Source organism: Salvelinus fontinalis, chromosome 15 (assembly GCF_029448725.1).
Source record: "Salvelinus fontinalis isolate EN_2023a chromosome 15, ASM2944872v1, whole genome shotgun sequence".
Classification (NCBI taxonomy): domain Eukaryota; kingdom Metazoa; phylum Chordata; class Actinopteri; order Salmoniformes; family Salmonidae; genus Salvelinus; species Salvelinus fontinalis.
In genome coordinates, this window is record NC_074679.1 from 31,520,194 (window position 1) to 31,537,969 (window position 17,776).

The 17,776-nt window shown below is 43.7% G+C and overlaps 2 protein-coding genes and 1 long non-coding RNA gene across 20 annotated transcripts in view; 1 reads left to right on the plus strand and 2 right to left on the minus strand.

Moving 5' to 3' along the window:
• LOC129811789 (bridge-like lipid transfer protein family member 1) overlaps positions 1–7,239 on the minus strand; it is a 148,432-nt gene extending 141,193 nt beyond the window's left edge. For 15 of the 17 annotated variants that reach the window (XM_055863410.1, XM_055863415.1, XM_055863407.1 and 12 more), the window contains exon 1: positions 6,639–7,238. In XM_055863410.1, coding sequence (XP_055719385.1) covers positions 6,639–6,660 — 22 coding nt within the window. In that variant the 5' untranslated portion in view covers positions 6,661–7,238. Of the gene's footprint in view, positions 1–6,638 lie in introns of all 17 variants that reach the window. The other 2 variants (XM_055863402.1, XM_055863417.1) reach the window with 2 other exon arrangements.
• Positions 5,919–10,434, plus strand: LOC129811792 (uncharacterized). Its single transcript, XR_008752941.1, has 2 exons — positions 5,919–6,516; positions 9,033–10,434. It is a non-coding gene; the product is annotated as an uncharacterized LOC129811792 (long non-coding RNA).
• LOC129811791 (guanine nucleotide exchange factor C9orf72-like) lies at positions 7,320–16,181 on the minus strand. Of its 2 annotated transcripts, none has more exons than XM_055863418.1 (10): positions 16,065–16,181; positions 13,711–14,261; positions 13,398–13,493; positions 12,834–12,898; positions 11,863–11,935; positions 11,466–11,582; positions 10,933–11,165; positions 10,685–10,742; positions 10,458–10,567; positions 7,320–10,339 (listed from the first exon to the last, which is right to left on the minus strand). In XM_055863418.1, the coding sequence occupies exons 2-10, from the start codon at positions 14,152–14,154 to the stop codon at positions 10,153–10,155; spliced, it is 1,383 nt and encodes a 460-aa protein (XP_055719393.1). In that variant the 5' UTR covers positions 14,155–14,261; positions 16,065–16,181; the 3' UTR covers positions 7,320–10,152. The 2 variants fall into 2 exon arrangements, with proteins under 2 accessions (XP_055719393.1, XP_055719394.1); XM_055863419.1 differs by lacking the exon at positions 16,065–16,181 and adding an exon at positions 15,730–16,019.
• Between the last annotated feature and the right edge of the window lie 1,595 nt (positions 16,182–17,776).

Below are 17,776 nucleotides of genomic sequence, written 5' to 3' on the forward strand. Positions count from 1 at the left end.
GGATTGATGGCAACATTCGCGCGAAACTGAAAGCGCGAACCACTGCTTTTAACCAGGGCAAGGTGACCAGAAACATGACCGAATACAAACAGTATAGCTATTCCCTCCACAAGGCAATCAAACATGCTAAGCGTCAGTATAGAGACAAAGTAGAATCGCAATTTAACGGCTCAGACACAAGAGGTATGTGGCAGGGTCTACAGTCAATCACGGATTACAAAAAGAAAACCAGCCCCGTCGAGGACCAGGATGTCTTGCTCCCAGACAGACTAAACCATTTCTTTGCTCGTTTTGAGGACAATACAGTGCCACTGACACGGCCCGCTACCAAAACCTGCGGACTCTCCTTCACTAGAGCCGACGTGAGTAAAACATTTAAACATGTTAACCCTCGCAAGGCTGCAGGCCCAGACGGCATCCCCAGCCGCATGTGCAGACCAGCTGGCTGGTGTGTTTACGGACATATTCAATCAATCCTTATCCCAGTCTGCTGTTCCCACATGCTTCAAGGGGGCCACCATTGTTCCTGTTCCCAAGAAAGCTAAGGTATCTGAGCTAAACGATTACCACCCCATAGCAGTCACTTCCATCATCATGAAGTGCTTTGAGAGACTAGTCAAGGACCATATCACCTCCACCCTACCTGACACCCTAGACCCACTCCAATTTGCTTACCGCCCCAATAGGTCCACAGACGACGCAATCGCAACCACACTGCACACCGCCCTAACCCATCTGGAAAAGAGGAATACCTATGTGAGAATGCTGTTCATCGACTACAGCTCAGCATTCACCATAGTACCCTCCAAACTCGTCATCAAGCTCGAGACCCTGGGTCTCGACCCCGCCCTGTGCAACTGGGTACTGGACTTCCTGACGGGCCGCCCCCAGGTGGTGAGGGTAGGAAACAACATCTCCACCCCGCTGATCCTCAACACTGGGGCCCCACAAGGGTGCATTCTAAGCCCTCTCCTGTACTCCCTGTTCACCCACGACTGCGTGGCCATGCACGCGTCAATCATCAAGTTTGCGGACGACACTACAGTGGTAGGCTTGATTACCAACAACGACGAGACGGGCTACAGGGAGGAGGTGAGGGCTCTCGGAGTGTGGTGTCAGGAAAATAACCTCACACTCAACGTCAACAAAACAAAGGAGGTGATTATGGACTTCAGGAAACAGCAGAGGGAGCACCCCCCTATCCACATTGACGGGACAGTAGTGAAGAGGGTAGAAAGTTTTAAGTTCCTTGGCGTACACATCACGGACAAACTGAATTGGTCCACCCACACAGACAGCAATGTGAAGAAGGCGCAGCAGCGCCTCTTCAACCTCAGGAGGCTGAAGAAATTCGGCTTGTCACCAAAAGCACTCACAAACTTCTACAGATGCGCAATCGAGAGCATCCTGTCGGAGTGTATCACCGCCTGGTACGGCAACTGCTCCGCCCACAACCGTAAGGCTCTCCAGAGGGTAGTGAGGTCTGCAAAACGCATCACCGGGGACAAACTACCTGCCCTCCAGGACACCTACACTACCCGATGTCACAGGAAGGCCATAAAGACGGAGGTCTGGATTTGGAGTCACACTCAAAATGAAAGTGGAAAACCACACTACAGGCTGATCCAACTTTGATGTAATGTCCTTAAAACAAGTCAAAATGAGGCTCAGTAGTGTGTGTGGCCTCCACGTGCCTGTATGACCTCCCTACAACGCCTGGGCATGCTCCTGATGAGGTGGCGGATGGTCTCCTGAGGGATCTCCTCCCAGACCTGGACTAAAGCATCCACCAACTCCTGGACAGTCTGTGGTGCAACGTGGCGTTGGTGGATGGAGCGAGACATGATGTCCCAGATGTGCTCAATTGGATTCAGGTCTGGGGAACGGGCGGGCCAGTCCATAGCATCAATGCCTTCCTCTTGCAGGAACTGCTGACACACTCCAGCCACATGAGGTCTAGCATTGTCTTGCATTAGGAGGAACCCAGGGCCAAACGCACCAGCATATGGTCTCACAAGGGGTCTGAGGATCTCATCTCGGTACCTAATGGCAGTCAGTCTACCTCTGGCGAGCACATGGAGGGCTGTGCGGCCCCCCAAAGAAATGCCACCCCACACCATGACTGACCCACCGCCAAACCGGTCATGCTGGAGGATGTTGCAGGCAGCAGAGTGTTCTCCACGGCGTCTCCAGACTGTCACATGTGCTCAGTGTGAACCTGCTTTCATCTGTGAAGAGCACAGGGCGCCAGTGGCGAATTTGCCAATCTTAGTGTTCTCTGGCAAATGCCAAACGTCCTGCACAGTGTTGGGCTGTAAGCACAACCCCCACCTGTGGACGTTGGGCCCTCATACCACCCTCATGGAGTCTGTTTCTGACCGTTTGAGCAGACACATGCACATTTGTGGCCTGCTGGAGGTCATTTTGCAGGGCTCTGGCAGTGCTCCTTCTTGCACAAAGGCGGAGGTAGCGGTCCTGCTGCTGGGTTGTTGCCCTCCTACGGCCTCCTCCACGTCTCCTGATGTACTGGCCTGACTCCTGGTAGTGCCACCATGCTCTGGACACTACGCTGACAGACACAGCAAACCTTCTTGCCACAGCTCGCATTGATGTGCCATCCTGGATGAGCTGCACTACCTGAGCCACTTGTGTGGGTTGTAGACTCCGTCTCATGCTACCACTAGAGTGAAAGCACCGCCCGCATTCAAAAGTGACCAAAACATTAGCCAGGAAGCATAGGAACTGAGAAGTGGTCTGTGGTCACCACCTGCAGAACCACTCCTTTATTGGAGGTGTCTTGCTAATTGCCTATAATTTCAACCTGTTGTCTATTCCATTTGCACAACAGCATGTGAAATTTATTGTCAATCAGTGTTGCTTCCTAAGTGGATAGTTTTGATTTCACAGAGGTGTGATTGACTTGGAGTTACATTGTGTTGTTTAAGTGTTCCCTTTATTTTTTTGAGCAGTGTATTTTGTGAAGTGCACCAGTCCCTCCTGCAGCAAAGCACCCCCACAACATGATGCTGCCACCCCCGTGCTTCACGGTTGGGATGGTGTTCTTCGGCTTGCAAGCCTCCCCCTTTTTCCTCCAAACATAACAATGGTCATTATGGCCAAACAGTTCTAGTTTTGTTTCATCAGACCAGAGGACATTTCTCCAAAAAGTACGATCTTTGTCCCCATTTGCAGTTGCAAACCATAGTCTGGCTTTTTTGTGGCGGTTTTGGAGCAGTGGCTTCTTCCTTGCTGAGCGGCCTTTCAGGTTATGTCGATATAGGACTCGTTTTACTGTGGATATAGATACTTTTGTACCTGTTTCCTCCAGCATCTTCACAAGGTCCAATGCTACTGTTCTGGGATTAATTGGCACTTTTTCGCACCAAAGTATGTTCTAGAGGTTGACCGATTTATCGGAATGGCCGATTTATTAGGGCCGATTTCAAGTTTTCATAACAATCGGTAATCGGCATTTTTGGGCACCGATCATGGCCGATTACATTGCACTCCACGAGGAGACTGGGTGGCAGGCTGACTACCTGTTATGGGAGTGCAGCAAGGAGCCAAGGTAAGGTGCTAGCTAGCATTAAACTTATCTTATAAAAAACAATCAATCTTAATATAATCACTAGTTAACTACACATGGTTGATGATATTACTAGTTTATCTAGCTTGCCCTGCGTTGCATATAATCAATGCGGTCCCTGTTAATTTATCATTGATTCACAGCCTACTTCGCCAGACGGGTGATTTAACAAGCGCATTCGTGAAAAAAGCACTGTCGTTGCACCAATGTGTACCTAACCATAAACATCAACGCCTTTCTTAAAATCAATACACAAGTATATATGTTTAAACCTGCATATTTAGTTAATATTGCCTGCTAACATACATTTATTTTAACTAAGGAAATTGTGTCACTTCTCTTGCGTTCTGTGCAACAGAGTCAGGATATATGCAGCAGTTTGGGCCGCCTGGCTCGTTGCGAACTGTGTGAAGACTATGCTAAAAGTACCTATTAGAACATCCAATAGTCAAAGGTATATGAAATACTATTGGTATAGAGAGAAATAGTCCTAAAATAACTACAACCTAAAACTTCTTACGTGGGAATATTGAAGACTCATGTTAAAAGGAACCACCAGCTTTCATATGTTCTCATGCTCTGAGCAAGGAACTCAAACGTTAGCTTTCTTACATGGAACATATTGCACTTTAACTTTCTTCTCTAACACTTTCTTTTTGCATTATTTAAACCAAATTGAACATGTTTCATCTGAGACTAAATTGATTTTATTGATGTATTATATTAAGTTAAAATACAAGTGTTCATTGTTCATTCAGTATTGTTGTAATTGTCATCAAATTGTCTCAATATATTTATATATATTTTTTTTTAAATGGACGATTAATCGGTATCAGCTTTTTTTTGTCCTCCAATAATCGGTATCGGCGTTGATCTCTAGGAGACAGAACGCGTCTCCTTCCTGAGCTGTATGACGGCTGCGTGGTCCCATGGTGGTAATACTTGCGTACTATTGTTTGTACAGATGAACATGGTACCTTCAGGTGTTTGGAAATTGCTACCAAGGATGAACCAGACATGTGGAGGTCTTTTTCTGAGGTCTTGGCCGATTTCTTTTGAATTTCCCATGATGTCAAGCAAAGAGGCACTGAGTTTGAAGGTAGGCCTTGAAATACATCCACAGGTACACCTCCAATTGACTCAAATTATGTCAATTTGCCTATCAGAAGCTTCTAAAGCCATGACATAATTTTCTGGAATTTTCAAAGCTGTTTAAAGGCACAGTCAACTTAGTGTATGTAAACTTCTGACCACCTGGAATTGTGATACAGTGAATTATAAGTGAAATAATCTGTCTGTAAACAATTGTTGGAAAAATGACATGTCATGAGCAAAGTAGATGTCCTAACCAACTTGCCAAAACTATAGTTTGCTAACAAGACATTTGTGGAGTGGTTGAAAAACAAGTTAATGACTCCAACCTAAGTGTATGTAAACTTCCGACTTCAACTGTAATATCAACTCCTGCAGAATTATACATTTCTCGCAGTGAAATTAAACAAATGTTAATTTTGTCTCGGGAACACGAGTGGAGAAATAGGATTTCTTTCAGCATCTCTTGAGAAAATGTGGATGGGCGTGAAATGTGTTCTTTAACACTTATGCAAGCAGACAGTATATCAACCTCGACTTTGAATTGTTCCAGTCTTGTGTTGGATAGTCAAAGCCAGCTAGCTAACATAGCATCCCTCTGTTTGAGCATGGTGTTTGAGCACACTAAACTAGCTATCTGCATTTTCTAGCTAAGTAAGTGGAAGTAAAACAAATAGATGAAATATAGCTCTCTCTCTTTCGGTGCTCCATTTTTGAATAAATTAATTAGTTAACTGTTAAACTACTGTCTTTTTCTCTCTGAGTCAACTACTCAACACATTCATTGTATGCACTGTGCAGTGCTAGCTAGCTGTAGCTTGTGCTTTCAGTAGTAGATTATGTATCTGATTCTTTGATTGGGTGGACAACATGTCAGTTCATGCTGCAAGAGCTCTGATAGGTTGGAGGACGTCCTCCGGAAGTTGTCATAATTACTGTGTAGCCGGAAAATGGTGAGAACCACGAGCCTCCTAGGTTTAGTATTGAAGTCAATGTACCCAGAGGAGGACACAAGCTAGCTGTCTTCCGGCTAACCATGGTGCCATCCTAGAGTGCTGTTGAGGACACTGTAAGACATTCATTGCAAATCTGTGTGTTTTGATAAATTATTTGGTGATGTGAATAAACGTGAATAAATTTAGTATAGTTATCTAAAAGGATAGCTTTAATGTTTTACTATTTTTATGCAATTCACTGAGGAGCATGGTCCTCCCCTTCCTCCTCCAAAGAGCCTCCACTGCTTAAATCTTTCAAGGCAGGCTCAAAAATGTTGCAATGGTAAATTGGATGTTTGACAACAGCATAAGTGAAGCAATCATCATGACAAATAGTTTTGTCTAGCCAGATGAAATATTCTGTGACGGTCATAAATGGGAGTATTTCTGTTTGTAAATTAGTTAGCTAGCTAAGAGGCAAGCTGGTTTAGTTAGCCAGCTAGCTAACGTTATGTGGCTTTCAGAACAAGAGTGAACGACCTTGCACTCTCACGATTGCAATGAATACTGGCGGCTGGGGGGGGGGGTCGATCGTATTCAACGACCAGGGGAGGGTCGCCCGGTAATGATCAACATTTTGAAAACTACTTCAGTTAGTCAGTTAGCAAATTAGCTAGTAACGTTAGCTAGCTCGGTTTGTTTGCTGTGTGGGCACGAGCGCCAGTTTATACACTCGTCCGCTAACAATTAATTTGAGATTTGGGGAATTCTGAGGTCATCAATGTATCTACATGTTATGAACAAAACACATGAATAGGGTCATTTCAAGTAAACCAACAGACACTTGCAACGCCATGTCTGCCTTACAGCATCGTTGACAGCCACGGTTCCCCAAAGCTTCAGGTAAGCAAGCAAATGACGTTTGCTATCTAGACTAGTTAGCATGTTACAACAGCCAGGCCGCACCCAACGACTTGGTCTTTCTCCGTATATAAAGTCTAAGGGCAAAAACAGATAACACAAACCTTGATATACTTTGTATGGCATTCGATTTCATTTTGCTCCAATTGTTCGGGAGTTCTATCCTTTTGTTCTTTTAGACATCCTTAGCGGCTCTCCAGAATATTTACATTGCATCTAGCCAGAGATATTAAGAAAGGAGGAGATAGGAATCTAATTGGGAAATGAATGGAAGAACGTATAATCCAGCAGACTATCGACCAATCGCGATCACATTGTTATGATCCATCACGCAGATGCTAAGCAATCCCTTCTCAAAGTCAGGGTGATTCGAGAAACGTGCTTATTTTACTGAAAAGTACGCAATTGTACGGTTCCAATGCTATACAATATTACATACGGCAAGTTACTTATCTCACATCTTGGTAAATATTTGTAATGTTGTACTTCTTGTTAACGAAATTCATGCTACGGTTGGGTTTTTGAGCTAGCGGCCAATTGACTTCCATTCACTCCTTGAAGGAGCTCTCCATGTCCCAGAATCGCCCAGAATGCACCGCACGGCCCATTGACGTAGCATGGGCAACGTACACAAATGGCGCTAATATAGATTCCGTTAGAGTTTCCCATCTCCTCAAAAGTATCTCTGATCTAGCTAGTTTACTGTTTTTTTTGTCACAAACACCACATGCAAAGTTCGACCAATGGGTAAATGGTGGTCGATGAATCAACCAATAACAAAGGAGTTTGTACATCCTACTTGAAGATAGGCATTTATTTCAGCGTATCAACTGTAATGTTATATTATTATGCATGGACGCTACCTAATGCATTGGTTCTCTTTGTTTTTTGTAACGGGTCGCCAAATAACCTGTGGGAACTCCTTCCTATTCACGCATGTGATTGAGCTGCTTAATATCAAAGATGTTTACTGGCTTGCCTTTTGGCCGGACCTAGCAATCTGCCTATAGCAAGGTCCAGATAGGTATGTCCAGCCTGCTGGCCAGATAGCAAGGTTCGGCCGTCCAGAAAGCCAAGCCCGGTCAGCCAGATAGCTAAATCAGACCTAGCTATCTGGCCGGACTTAGATTTTTTATTTAACTAGGCAAGTCAGTTAAGAACAAATTCTTATTTACAATGACAGCTTAGCTATCTGGCCGGCCGGACCTATCTGGATCTAGCTGTCTGGCATTTGAGCTATAGACCAACTCCAGATGGCGTAGTAGCCCACTCCACCAGGGGTATGGTCTATTCATGGGCACTGTTCAGATGGAGCTCCCTGGACTCTGTGTTGCTGCAAGTTGGTCAACACCCATGACTTTCATGAGGTACTACAGACCTAATGTTATGTCCACACCAGCAGTGGGGTCTGGGGTTCTGAGCATGGCACGCTCTCAACACAGAAAAGTGAGCATGCCGAGAACCTTGTACATACTTATCACCGTCAGTGAAATGGATGTTCTATACAGAGGCCTTCCACTCTTGGTGAAGAATCATGTTTTAAGTTCAAGCTTTCAGCTTCCGTGTGTACATAGTTGTATACCACAGTTGAAATTATGTTACCCTGTTAGGGACTCATCTGGACTAAGTTAAATGGTGAGTTTCCCCACTCTGTTGTCCGAACGACCTCTTTGGTACAGCCTCTTCCATAGGCTGTTTGGCAACCTTTTTACGAAAATGAAAGAGAACGTTGGATTACCTTGGTAAAAGCCGCGGAACTTGCAGAGCAAGGGGAACAACTACTTCAAGGTCTCAGAGCAAGTGACGTCACCGATTGAAACGCTATTAGCGTGCACCACCGCTAACTATCTAGCCATTTCACATCGGTTACATGTATACATCTTTATCTCAATCACATCGCGTGACAGGAAGGAGTTCACGTGACTTGTTTGGCGACCCGTTACTCTACTCAGACCCAAGGTAATCCAACGTTCTCTTTCATTTTCGTAAAAGGTTGCCAAACAGCCTATGGGAGAGGCTGTACCAAAGAGGTCGTTCAGACAACAGAGTGGGAAATTTCAAGGCACGTTCTGGAAGACTGTAGTAAATGTGTGTAAACTAATTTTAGTAAATATGCATACCATTTTGTATTGACATGTTTTTATCATCATGGATGCATTTACAAATGTTAGAGAATTATGCTGCATCAGCATGAAGGCCAGTGGGGTTAATAACATTATGGTTTCACTAGCATATACCATTAACCACCTCTAGTGGTGTGGAGGCTGTGCTTTGGCAAAGTGGGTGGGGTTATATCCTTCCTGTTTGGCCCTGTCTGGGAGTATCATCGGATGGGGCCAGTGTCTCCTGACCCCTCCTGTCTCAGCCTCCAGTATTTATGCTGCAGTAGTTTATGTCGGGGGGGGCTAGGGTCAGTTTGTTATATCTGGAGTACTTCTCCTGTCTTATCCGGTGTCCTGTGTGAATTTAAGTATGCTCTCTCTAATTCTTTCTCGGAGGACCTGAGCCCTAGGACCATGCCTCAGGACTACCTGGCATGATGACTCCTTGCTGTCCCCAGTCCACTTGGCCGTGCTGCTGCTCCAGTCTCAACTGTTCTGCCTGCGGCTATGGAACCCTGACCTGTTCACCGGACGTGCTACCTGTCCCAGACCTGCTGTTTTCAACTCTAGAGAGACAGCAGGAGCGGTAGAGATACTCTTAATGATCGGCTATGAAAAGCCAACTGACATTTACTCCTGAGGTGCTGACTTTCTTAGTTTTTCCTAGCCACTGTGCTTCTACACCTGCATTGCTTGCTGTTTGGGGTTTTAGGATGGGTTTCTGTACAGCACTTTGAGATATCAGCTGATGTAAGAAGGGCTATATAAATACATTTGATCTACCAAATGAAAGCTAGTGAGAAAATACTGTAAGTTAAGGCCACTGTGAGATGAGTCAAAGTTGCCACATGATAAAGCCTTACACACATTTCGATACATTTAGTATCATGTCAAACGGTAATTATGATGACAAAATAATGTCAAGACATGATACCGATATGATATGGCCTGGTATATCACATTATACCGCTAATAATTAATTATATACACATGATGTACATTTCAAACTTAAACAAACCTGTCTCTAGTCAACAATCAGCATGAATGCTCGGACATACAGTGCATACTGCAATACATGGTTCATAACCTGGACATGGCTGTTGTGGTCATTCAGTCAATAGATAGAGGAAGTCCAGATTGTTGTGCCATTATTGATATAAATGGTATCCAAACATTTACGTTTCACAAACAAAGTGGAGTCCCATCAAGGGCTTGTTGTACAACACAGACATGGAAGACACTAGACTCATGCTTTGAATAAAACAATGAATATTAGCAATAAAGGACAGCAGCACAAATCCAACTGAAGAAGTTTTTGGACTTTAAATAGACCTCTGAAATTTCAATATTCTGGTTGTCATACTGTATTTCTTTTTTTTACATTTTAACACTTCAACCCTCTTTAGTGGACAAAACATGTCACCTAGCAAAGGTAGCTTTTGGACAAGTCATATGTCAATTTCTTTCCCATTTCTTAAAAGCTGATAAAAACATTTCATGAGGATGAGAGTAAGAGTCAAAAGCTTATGAGCACATCTCGCTCCTGTACACTGGTGTAAAATTGCTTCCCAAATACAAAGGAGTGCAGTCCAGCCCTTTGCTTTTCAGCCAACGCCATGATGATATTCAGGTCACCTTCCACCATCAGGTCGAGGTCGGTCTTCAAGCTGCGCAAGGAGCAGAAAGGCTTCTTTCCCTTTTGCCTGTGGGTGGCGAATTCAAACTGTTATCAAAAGTTGTACTACATGGTGTGCTGCTGTGCTGTGGCAAAAGTCATATTAAAACCCATTACATCTGCTTCCATAGTGAGAGGTAACTCACGTCTCATCTTCAATGTATTTGAGTAGTACGAGCGCCTTCCTGTGAAGGATCAGCAAGAACTGAGCCAAGTAAGTACTTCGCAGATTGAGACCTGGCTTCAGCATGAACACCTGGGAACAAAACAGAATTAACTATTACAGTTGGCCGTGATAAGCCTTTAACGGCTGACAAATGACAACATTTTTCGCACCACAAATATTGTTGCTTACTTTGTGCCGGTGTCTTACCTCATCTATAAATGACTTTACCAGGGTGTCTTTATGCATAACGTCCTGAAATACATTTCTGAGAAAAGAGTGGAGCTTTTAGTGGTCATAAAAAACAGAATAACATCCATATTTCTTTCATTAATGTAAACAAGACAAATACAAATTTGATACATTTCAAATAAATCAAGCAATGCGTTAGGCAGCAAAATAAACATTGCCAATTCCAATCTAATTGGAAGAACAGAACAGGAGAGAAGAGAGCATACAGGTCGGGGGTGAAGGACTCGGTGTGGATGCCAGTGTCGGGGGCGATGTTCTCTTCGCTAGCCGCCTTCCAGAGCGCGCTGAGCTCTGAGCGCATGTAGCGTCGCTGAATGTATGTGTGCTCGTGGCAGGGTGGCATCTGCTTCACCGTGTTGATGTCCACGTCGATGTGCGTGGTCGGGTAGGGTGAGTACAGCACCTGGCGGAAGGGCAAGACAAAACTGCCCATGGAGTCCTGGGTGGGAGAAAGGAGTGGGAGAGTAATGAGGAGGGGGATCACAATGCCAAAGTGGCAGTCTGTTGTAAAGGTATGAGCTTTTGTTCATTTTTTGAGGCCTTGGTTTGAATAAAGACTATTCATTTGCAATACATTTACATGCACTTAAAATGGGATAATATCGATGTGAGTAAAACAAGGCTTTAATGTATCTCTCATTGAACCGAAGCTCATTATTAGTTTATTATTTGAAACAGGTGTGTTAGTGCTGGGCTGGCACATCCAGTAGGAAAACTGTAATTTAGAGTGGTGTGGTACCTTGAGGAGGCCTTGTACAAACAGTCCTGTGTCATACTTGAAAGTAGAGTCAGCTTTACAGTACCGAGAGCACTTCCTCTCAGCAGGGGTGAGGAAGAGGCACAGCGTGCGCACTATCTAGAGCGCAAGAAAACATATGAATGAATATCAATGTAGAATACCTTTCAACAACATCCACATTTCCGAGAGGGAGAGAGGATTTGGAGGTGTGTGTTAACCAGTAGTGGGATTTTGTATGCTGTAATATTTTAGATACACAATAACATATGCAGACACGTCTGTGTCTAGAACATTTATGTTGATACAGCTAGTGTGTGGATGAGTGTGAATACATATGCTGATACATCAGCCAGTGTATGCATGTGCTTAGCACAGAGTATTGGCAGCCTGTCAGTACCTTGTTGACTTTGTCTGGGTTGCTTCCGACCACCATGGAGCAGCCACAAGTTTGTAGATGAGAACTGACTGCCCTGAGAGACGGAGGCAAATTTAATTTGGTGTATTATTTATTAATGACAAGGATGAGGGATGGTCACTTGATATTAATTTAGTATAATAAGAACATGAGCAAGATTAAAATGTAATGAAATGTGTCCGTGTGTGTGTGGGGGCTTGTATTACTATCTTTGTGGGTACCAGAAATCCACAAAAGTCCAGGGACATTTCCCAGATCCTCACGAATACACAGGCTATTTTAGGTTTGGGGGTTAAGTTAAGGGTTACATTCGGGTTAGGAGGTCTAGTGGTTAAGGATTTTGAATGGAAATAAATGTTAGGTCCCCACAAGGATAGTAAAAGATTTGCTGTGTGTCTGTCATTCAATATCGGCCTCTAAATGTCCAAATAAGAGGATTAATCAAATAAATCTCATGACAAAAAAAGTGTTTCCTGACTACTGCAAGAACACTCAAAAGCTGAGTAAATAAATTGTGACTTGCAGTGCATTTGTCATCTCCACAGGCAGCTAAGATAATTGTTTCAACAGATCTGTCAGGGGTGCATAACTGCACTCCACTGATAACTACGACCTAATCACAAATATAGTGTGCAAGGTAAGCAATGTGTACCCAATGGACCAACCAAGCTTGGACAAAAAAAAGAGAGGAAAGGTGCTAAACTGAGGGAGAGTGAAACATACTTCAACCCTGTGACTATCCCAGACAATAAAACCACAGAAGCACTCAAAGTTGTTTCTTGATAGTGGGCAAGTAAGATTACTCATCATTTTTGGTTAAAATAATGGTTTTGGCCATTGCAAAAACACCAGGTAGACAACTCGCAAGCAGATGCTTCCAATTTTCATAATTACATTTCTATACAAGGTAGGCCTAGGACTGAATCCCAGACAAGTTTTCTAAAAGTGTTTACTTGTGCAGGAAATCTTCATGACAGCTGTCTCCGATGTCATCGTCATTTAGGATGGTGTCCTTGATCTAACACGGAGGGAACAAACACGGTTCTTGGTGAAATAATCATCGACACGAAGGACAAGATCTTTTTTTTTTTTTTTTATACCTACTATAGTGAGACATACAGAAAATTAAAGTGGAATAGTGAGTTAGCAATTTGTCTCATTGATGAACATCAAAATGTTTAACAAAGCTTCAGTCGAGCCTCAGTGGTTTGAGCTTTCTTTTTTCACATAGATGAATGATGTGGAGGCTTTGAAATTTTAGTTTAATTTTCAACGTTATTTTGGGGGGGGTGTAACGAAAGCCGTGTGAGACTTAACAAATCAGTGAAACTAGTTCGATGTCATTCTTGAATGTGATAATGTGACAGTAGTGATAATAGTCTCCTTCTCGTGGAGGTAACTGTTTAAGAAAAGTTCCTACATAAATGGGTATGCATAGTTCCACTGTAGTATTTGCAAAGTACTGTTTTGCATGATGAAAGTGTTGCCCAATGTGCATGATTGCTTCAGATACTCACGTCTATGTCCTCTGGGACACTGTGTGTCTTCATGGATGACAGCAGCTCCATGATGGGGACAATCTCTGATGACAGCACAGAAATTATGTTGTAGCCCTGTACGTCAATGACAAAAAAAGGCATGCCAGGCTTCATGATTCAGGTGTTAGTGCTGACTTACTTGATTTTAACCATTTCGCTCTTTGGAGAGCATAGATCATTCACGTGCTGGGTTAGAAGAACATCAATTTCCCTAGGAATGGATTGAGAAACACTGCCTTAAGGGGATGGCCTAGTATGAGGCAGATTTGGAACATGGCATCTGAATACTTACCTTCTGCATCCAGATGCGTCCCTTGCGGATTATATGTTTGAGCCTCTCCACACAGACCATGTGCAAGGGCAGGTAGAATGCCAGCTCTGTCTGCGGCAGGATGATGGACAGGGCACAGGTGTTCTTGTCACCCTTCAGCTCGCCGTCGAAGATGAGCGAGATGATGATGACACCCTTCTCGGCTAGGACGAAGAACTTGACGTCCACGGCGCCGCACTCTGCGCTGCGCAGAATCTCCCCGTTCAGCGTGTGATTGGCCAGGAAGGTGACTTCGCCATCGCTCAGCAACAGTGGTTGCTCGCACCTGGGAGCCCAAATGTGACACACCCGCGGGCCCAGGATGTTGTCCCAGTAGGCAAAGGTGGCAGCGAAGATAGGGCATTCTCCTTCAACAGTCACCTCTGTCTTAGCCACTGTGGGCGACTGAGGTGGGCCTGAAGACATTATACTTTAACTATTTACTGTTCCTGGGAGGGGGAGGTCAAGAAGAAGACTAGACAGGTGGAACGTAGTGTGACGTAGTAGAAATATGCAGCTCTTTATTGTTCAACCTGTGTTATAGGAAGATAAAATAAACATGTTAGAATATAGTATCACCTATAATACTGCACTCTAGCACCTTCACAAATACAAATCAATCACCATCAAAAAACAACACTGTTTTGAAATCTATTTTGAAGGTTTAGGGTTACTGTCTACAGCGTTCAAGGTTCATGTTTTTCAGGGGTTTAATAAATGTGAAACATAAAAGACTACACATCCTGACATGCAGCACGTCTGAATACATTCTTCTTCTATGAGGTTTAACGGCAGTTGGCATCCAATACATGTTGCATTACCGCCACCTACTAGACTGGAGTATAACTCCCTTGTACTTCACTGAAGAAAAAAATTAATACAACAAATACCCCACCATCTAACACTACACTCACTTAAATAAATACCATACTCCACTATTTAAATCTATTTAGTCCTACTTCAGGCCAACAGCCTGAAAGGATGGGACACCACCACTCAACACACCCTGTAACTCTGACATCAAGACTCGCACACACAAATACCTCTCTGCAGCTGCCACCACAACCTCTTATCTGCGACTTACGTCCCACCCTTGCAGTACAGTTGATAACCATTGCTATAAATGCCAAAAAGCCAATCTTACTGAAGCAAATATCACTTGTTGGTTCATCCCTCTGTACTGGTACAGATAGACTACTCACACTACTCCTCTCAGTATCCCTCCCCCTTGACCCATCTTCATCTACCTTCTTCACTGCCTCAGCATATGACAACTTCTGCATTACACTAACTTTGGAAACCTCAAACTGCCTATCTCGCACTGGACATTTCTGATCCCCAGCCCCATGGGCACCCTTACAATTAACACAGACCACTACTTTCCCCAATGCTTCACATTCCTTTGTCTTATGCCCTTCTGCACACTTCTCACACCTAGGAATCTGCCTCCTACACACTGCTGCCACATGACCATAAGCTTGACACCTGTAACAACAATGTATTCGGCACAAAAGCTCGTACAGCATAACTTATATCCTAACATCAATTTGTTGGGCAAGCAATGACTTATGTTTCACTGCCCACGCCACCCTGCCTTCGTCGCACCAAACGACGAGCATCACAAACACCGGGAATCTTCCCCTTCAGTTGGTCAGTATTCACTCCCTTCAATGGCGCCCTTTTCTTGAGAGCGAAACAATTCACATCTCTTGCCACCATTCGTTTAACATGGAGCGCCTGGTCCCTCTGACCAGCAGAAACACAAAACAATTATCACAAGACCACTTCTGGTTACCCTCACCGATTACACAGTACCCATGTCGGTTTTCACCCACCCTGAAATCACAAATGGATCAGCCAAAAGGCAAGAGTCAACTTTTTCCAAAAATGTCACTCCTACTGTCACAAACTCATCTTTATCCCGACCTTCGGTGCAAGCCTCGGGCTCCGAGAACTTCACCACACCCTCATTCATTTACATTTCTCCTCCTGTAAACTCACCATGTTTACACTTTCTACCATTATTTTTTAACAAACCATCTCCCTTTTTTAACCGACTCAAGCTCACTCTCTTATCCCTTTCGCTCTTAGACCCCCTCTGCATCCATTCCACCTCCGTATTCCAAGTAGAAGTCTCCTTGTGATAATACTACACTTCTCCTGACATACATCTTCTTTTTCTTCTTCTTGCCTTGTCAAGGGACGCCATTTAACCGGCTGCCACAACCAGTATGAACCCCTCGGGATGTAGAGCTCAACAGCGCATCCCACTTGTAGCCATTTCGTCTGAATACATGTTCAATTATATCTACATTTTAAAGAGAGGAGTTACTCACCAAAGTCTCATCGTATTTCAATTGTAGCTCCCATGAAGAGCCACAGAAGGTTTAGCGTTGAAAAAAACAACATAATAATCACTTCCTCATTTGTCAATACTACGTAATTTGCCGTGAGGCATACTGCCCTCTGGCGAAATATTAAGGTATCTAAAAGAGATTATGTCATTTCCCCTGCAAAAAAAAGTATACAAATTAGGTGGTGATTCATATATCTTTCTGTTTATATTTACTTGACTCTTGACTTGCACCTGCTTTACAAACAAACATCACTGCATGAGCAACAGGTATCTGGGTTGCGTTGAGTGAGGCAGGGAGGATTTTTGTTGTTGTTGAATGAAGGTCAATGAATTATGCCTCCAGCCAGGCCCATTTAAAATTAACTTTTTAATTCCCTTTTAGCCATGTAGGATAATCTTACCCTCACCAATCCATTAGGGTGGAAATGTGCAACTGACCATATGTTTATATATGGTCTATGAACTGACCGTATATGAACTGACCGAGTGTCTAGGGTAGCAACTCATCCACTCCTCTTCCCAGGGCCTCTTTACCACCCTCTCCTTGTATCGAAGTACAGTACTCATTGTAGATCTGCAACAATTTCTCTTAAAATTATTGGGATTGGATTACATCAAACAATATTGGATCATGGAATCCTTGGTTATGTTGTGAAATTGTCAGATAAAAGTGTAAAAAGAGGCAGGCTGTGAAAAGAAGCTGTTATAAGCACAAATCACATTAACAATTTTTTTTCAAGTGATGATAGGCAATTTTACTCAGGCTTCTCAAGAGGGTTCAACTGCCATATTTCAAAGAAGAAACTGTGGATGCTGGGCACAATAATAACCCAGAGCCCTTTTACTCTCATTCCAAATGAGGCACACACACAAGCATCTATGTAATGGTTGGAAACAGAGAACTTCAAAGAATCCAGTCTCAGCTGGCTTAAATCCCTTTTTGACAGCTGCACTTCGATGCCATACTGGAAAAACTAACAAGCAAATAAACTGTGGATTTTGGATAAGACTATCAGACTGACAATGATCAGAGAAAGACACAGAGCAGGCCATCTCTTAGGCATCATCTTGGGTTAGAGTATTTGAAAGACCAATAACAACACCCATGAATGGACAGATGATGAATGGTTGCATTTATTCTGTGCTTGTCACTATGTCTCAATTTGTTTACCATTGGGAAATGTATTCCATTGCTAGCCTGAGCCACTGATCCCAGCATCTGTCTGATTTAGCCAGGGGGTCTCCCATCCAAACACTGACTAGGCCCAGCCCTGCTTTAGCTTCAGGCGAAAAGACAGCCAGGGTGGTATGTCTGCTGTTGTGGGGGCTGCTGAGGGGAGGACAGCTCATAATAATGCCTGGAAAGGAGAGAATGGAATGGCATCAAACACATCGAAATCATGTGTTTGATGTATTTGATACCGTTTCACTTATTCCGCTCCAGCCACTACCACGAGCCCGTCATCCTCAATTAAGGTGCTACCAACCTCCTGTGGTCTGCTGTTGTATTCAATAAAAACCTCATCCCACACAGAAAAACAATTTACTTGCTAACATTTGCCTAGGACTTGAGGTAATAGGAGTTTAAAGCTAAAACTTTCCATTACTGATAACTGGTGCCTTACTTTTCCATTTAGTCAGTAATTGTGTTTCGCCTTCAAGGCCATGGTCATTCATTCTCACTAATTAGCC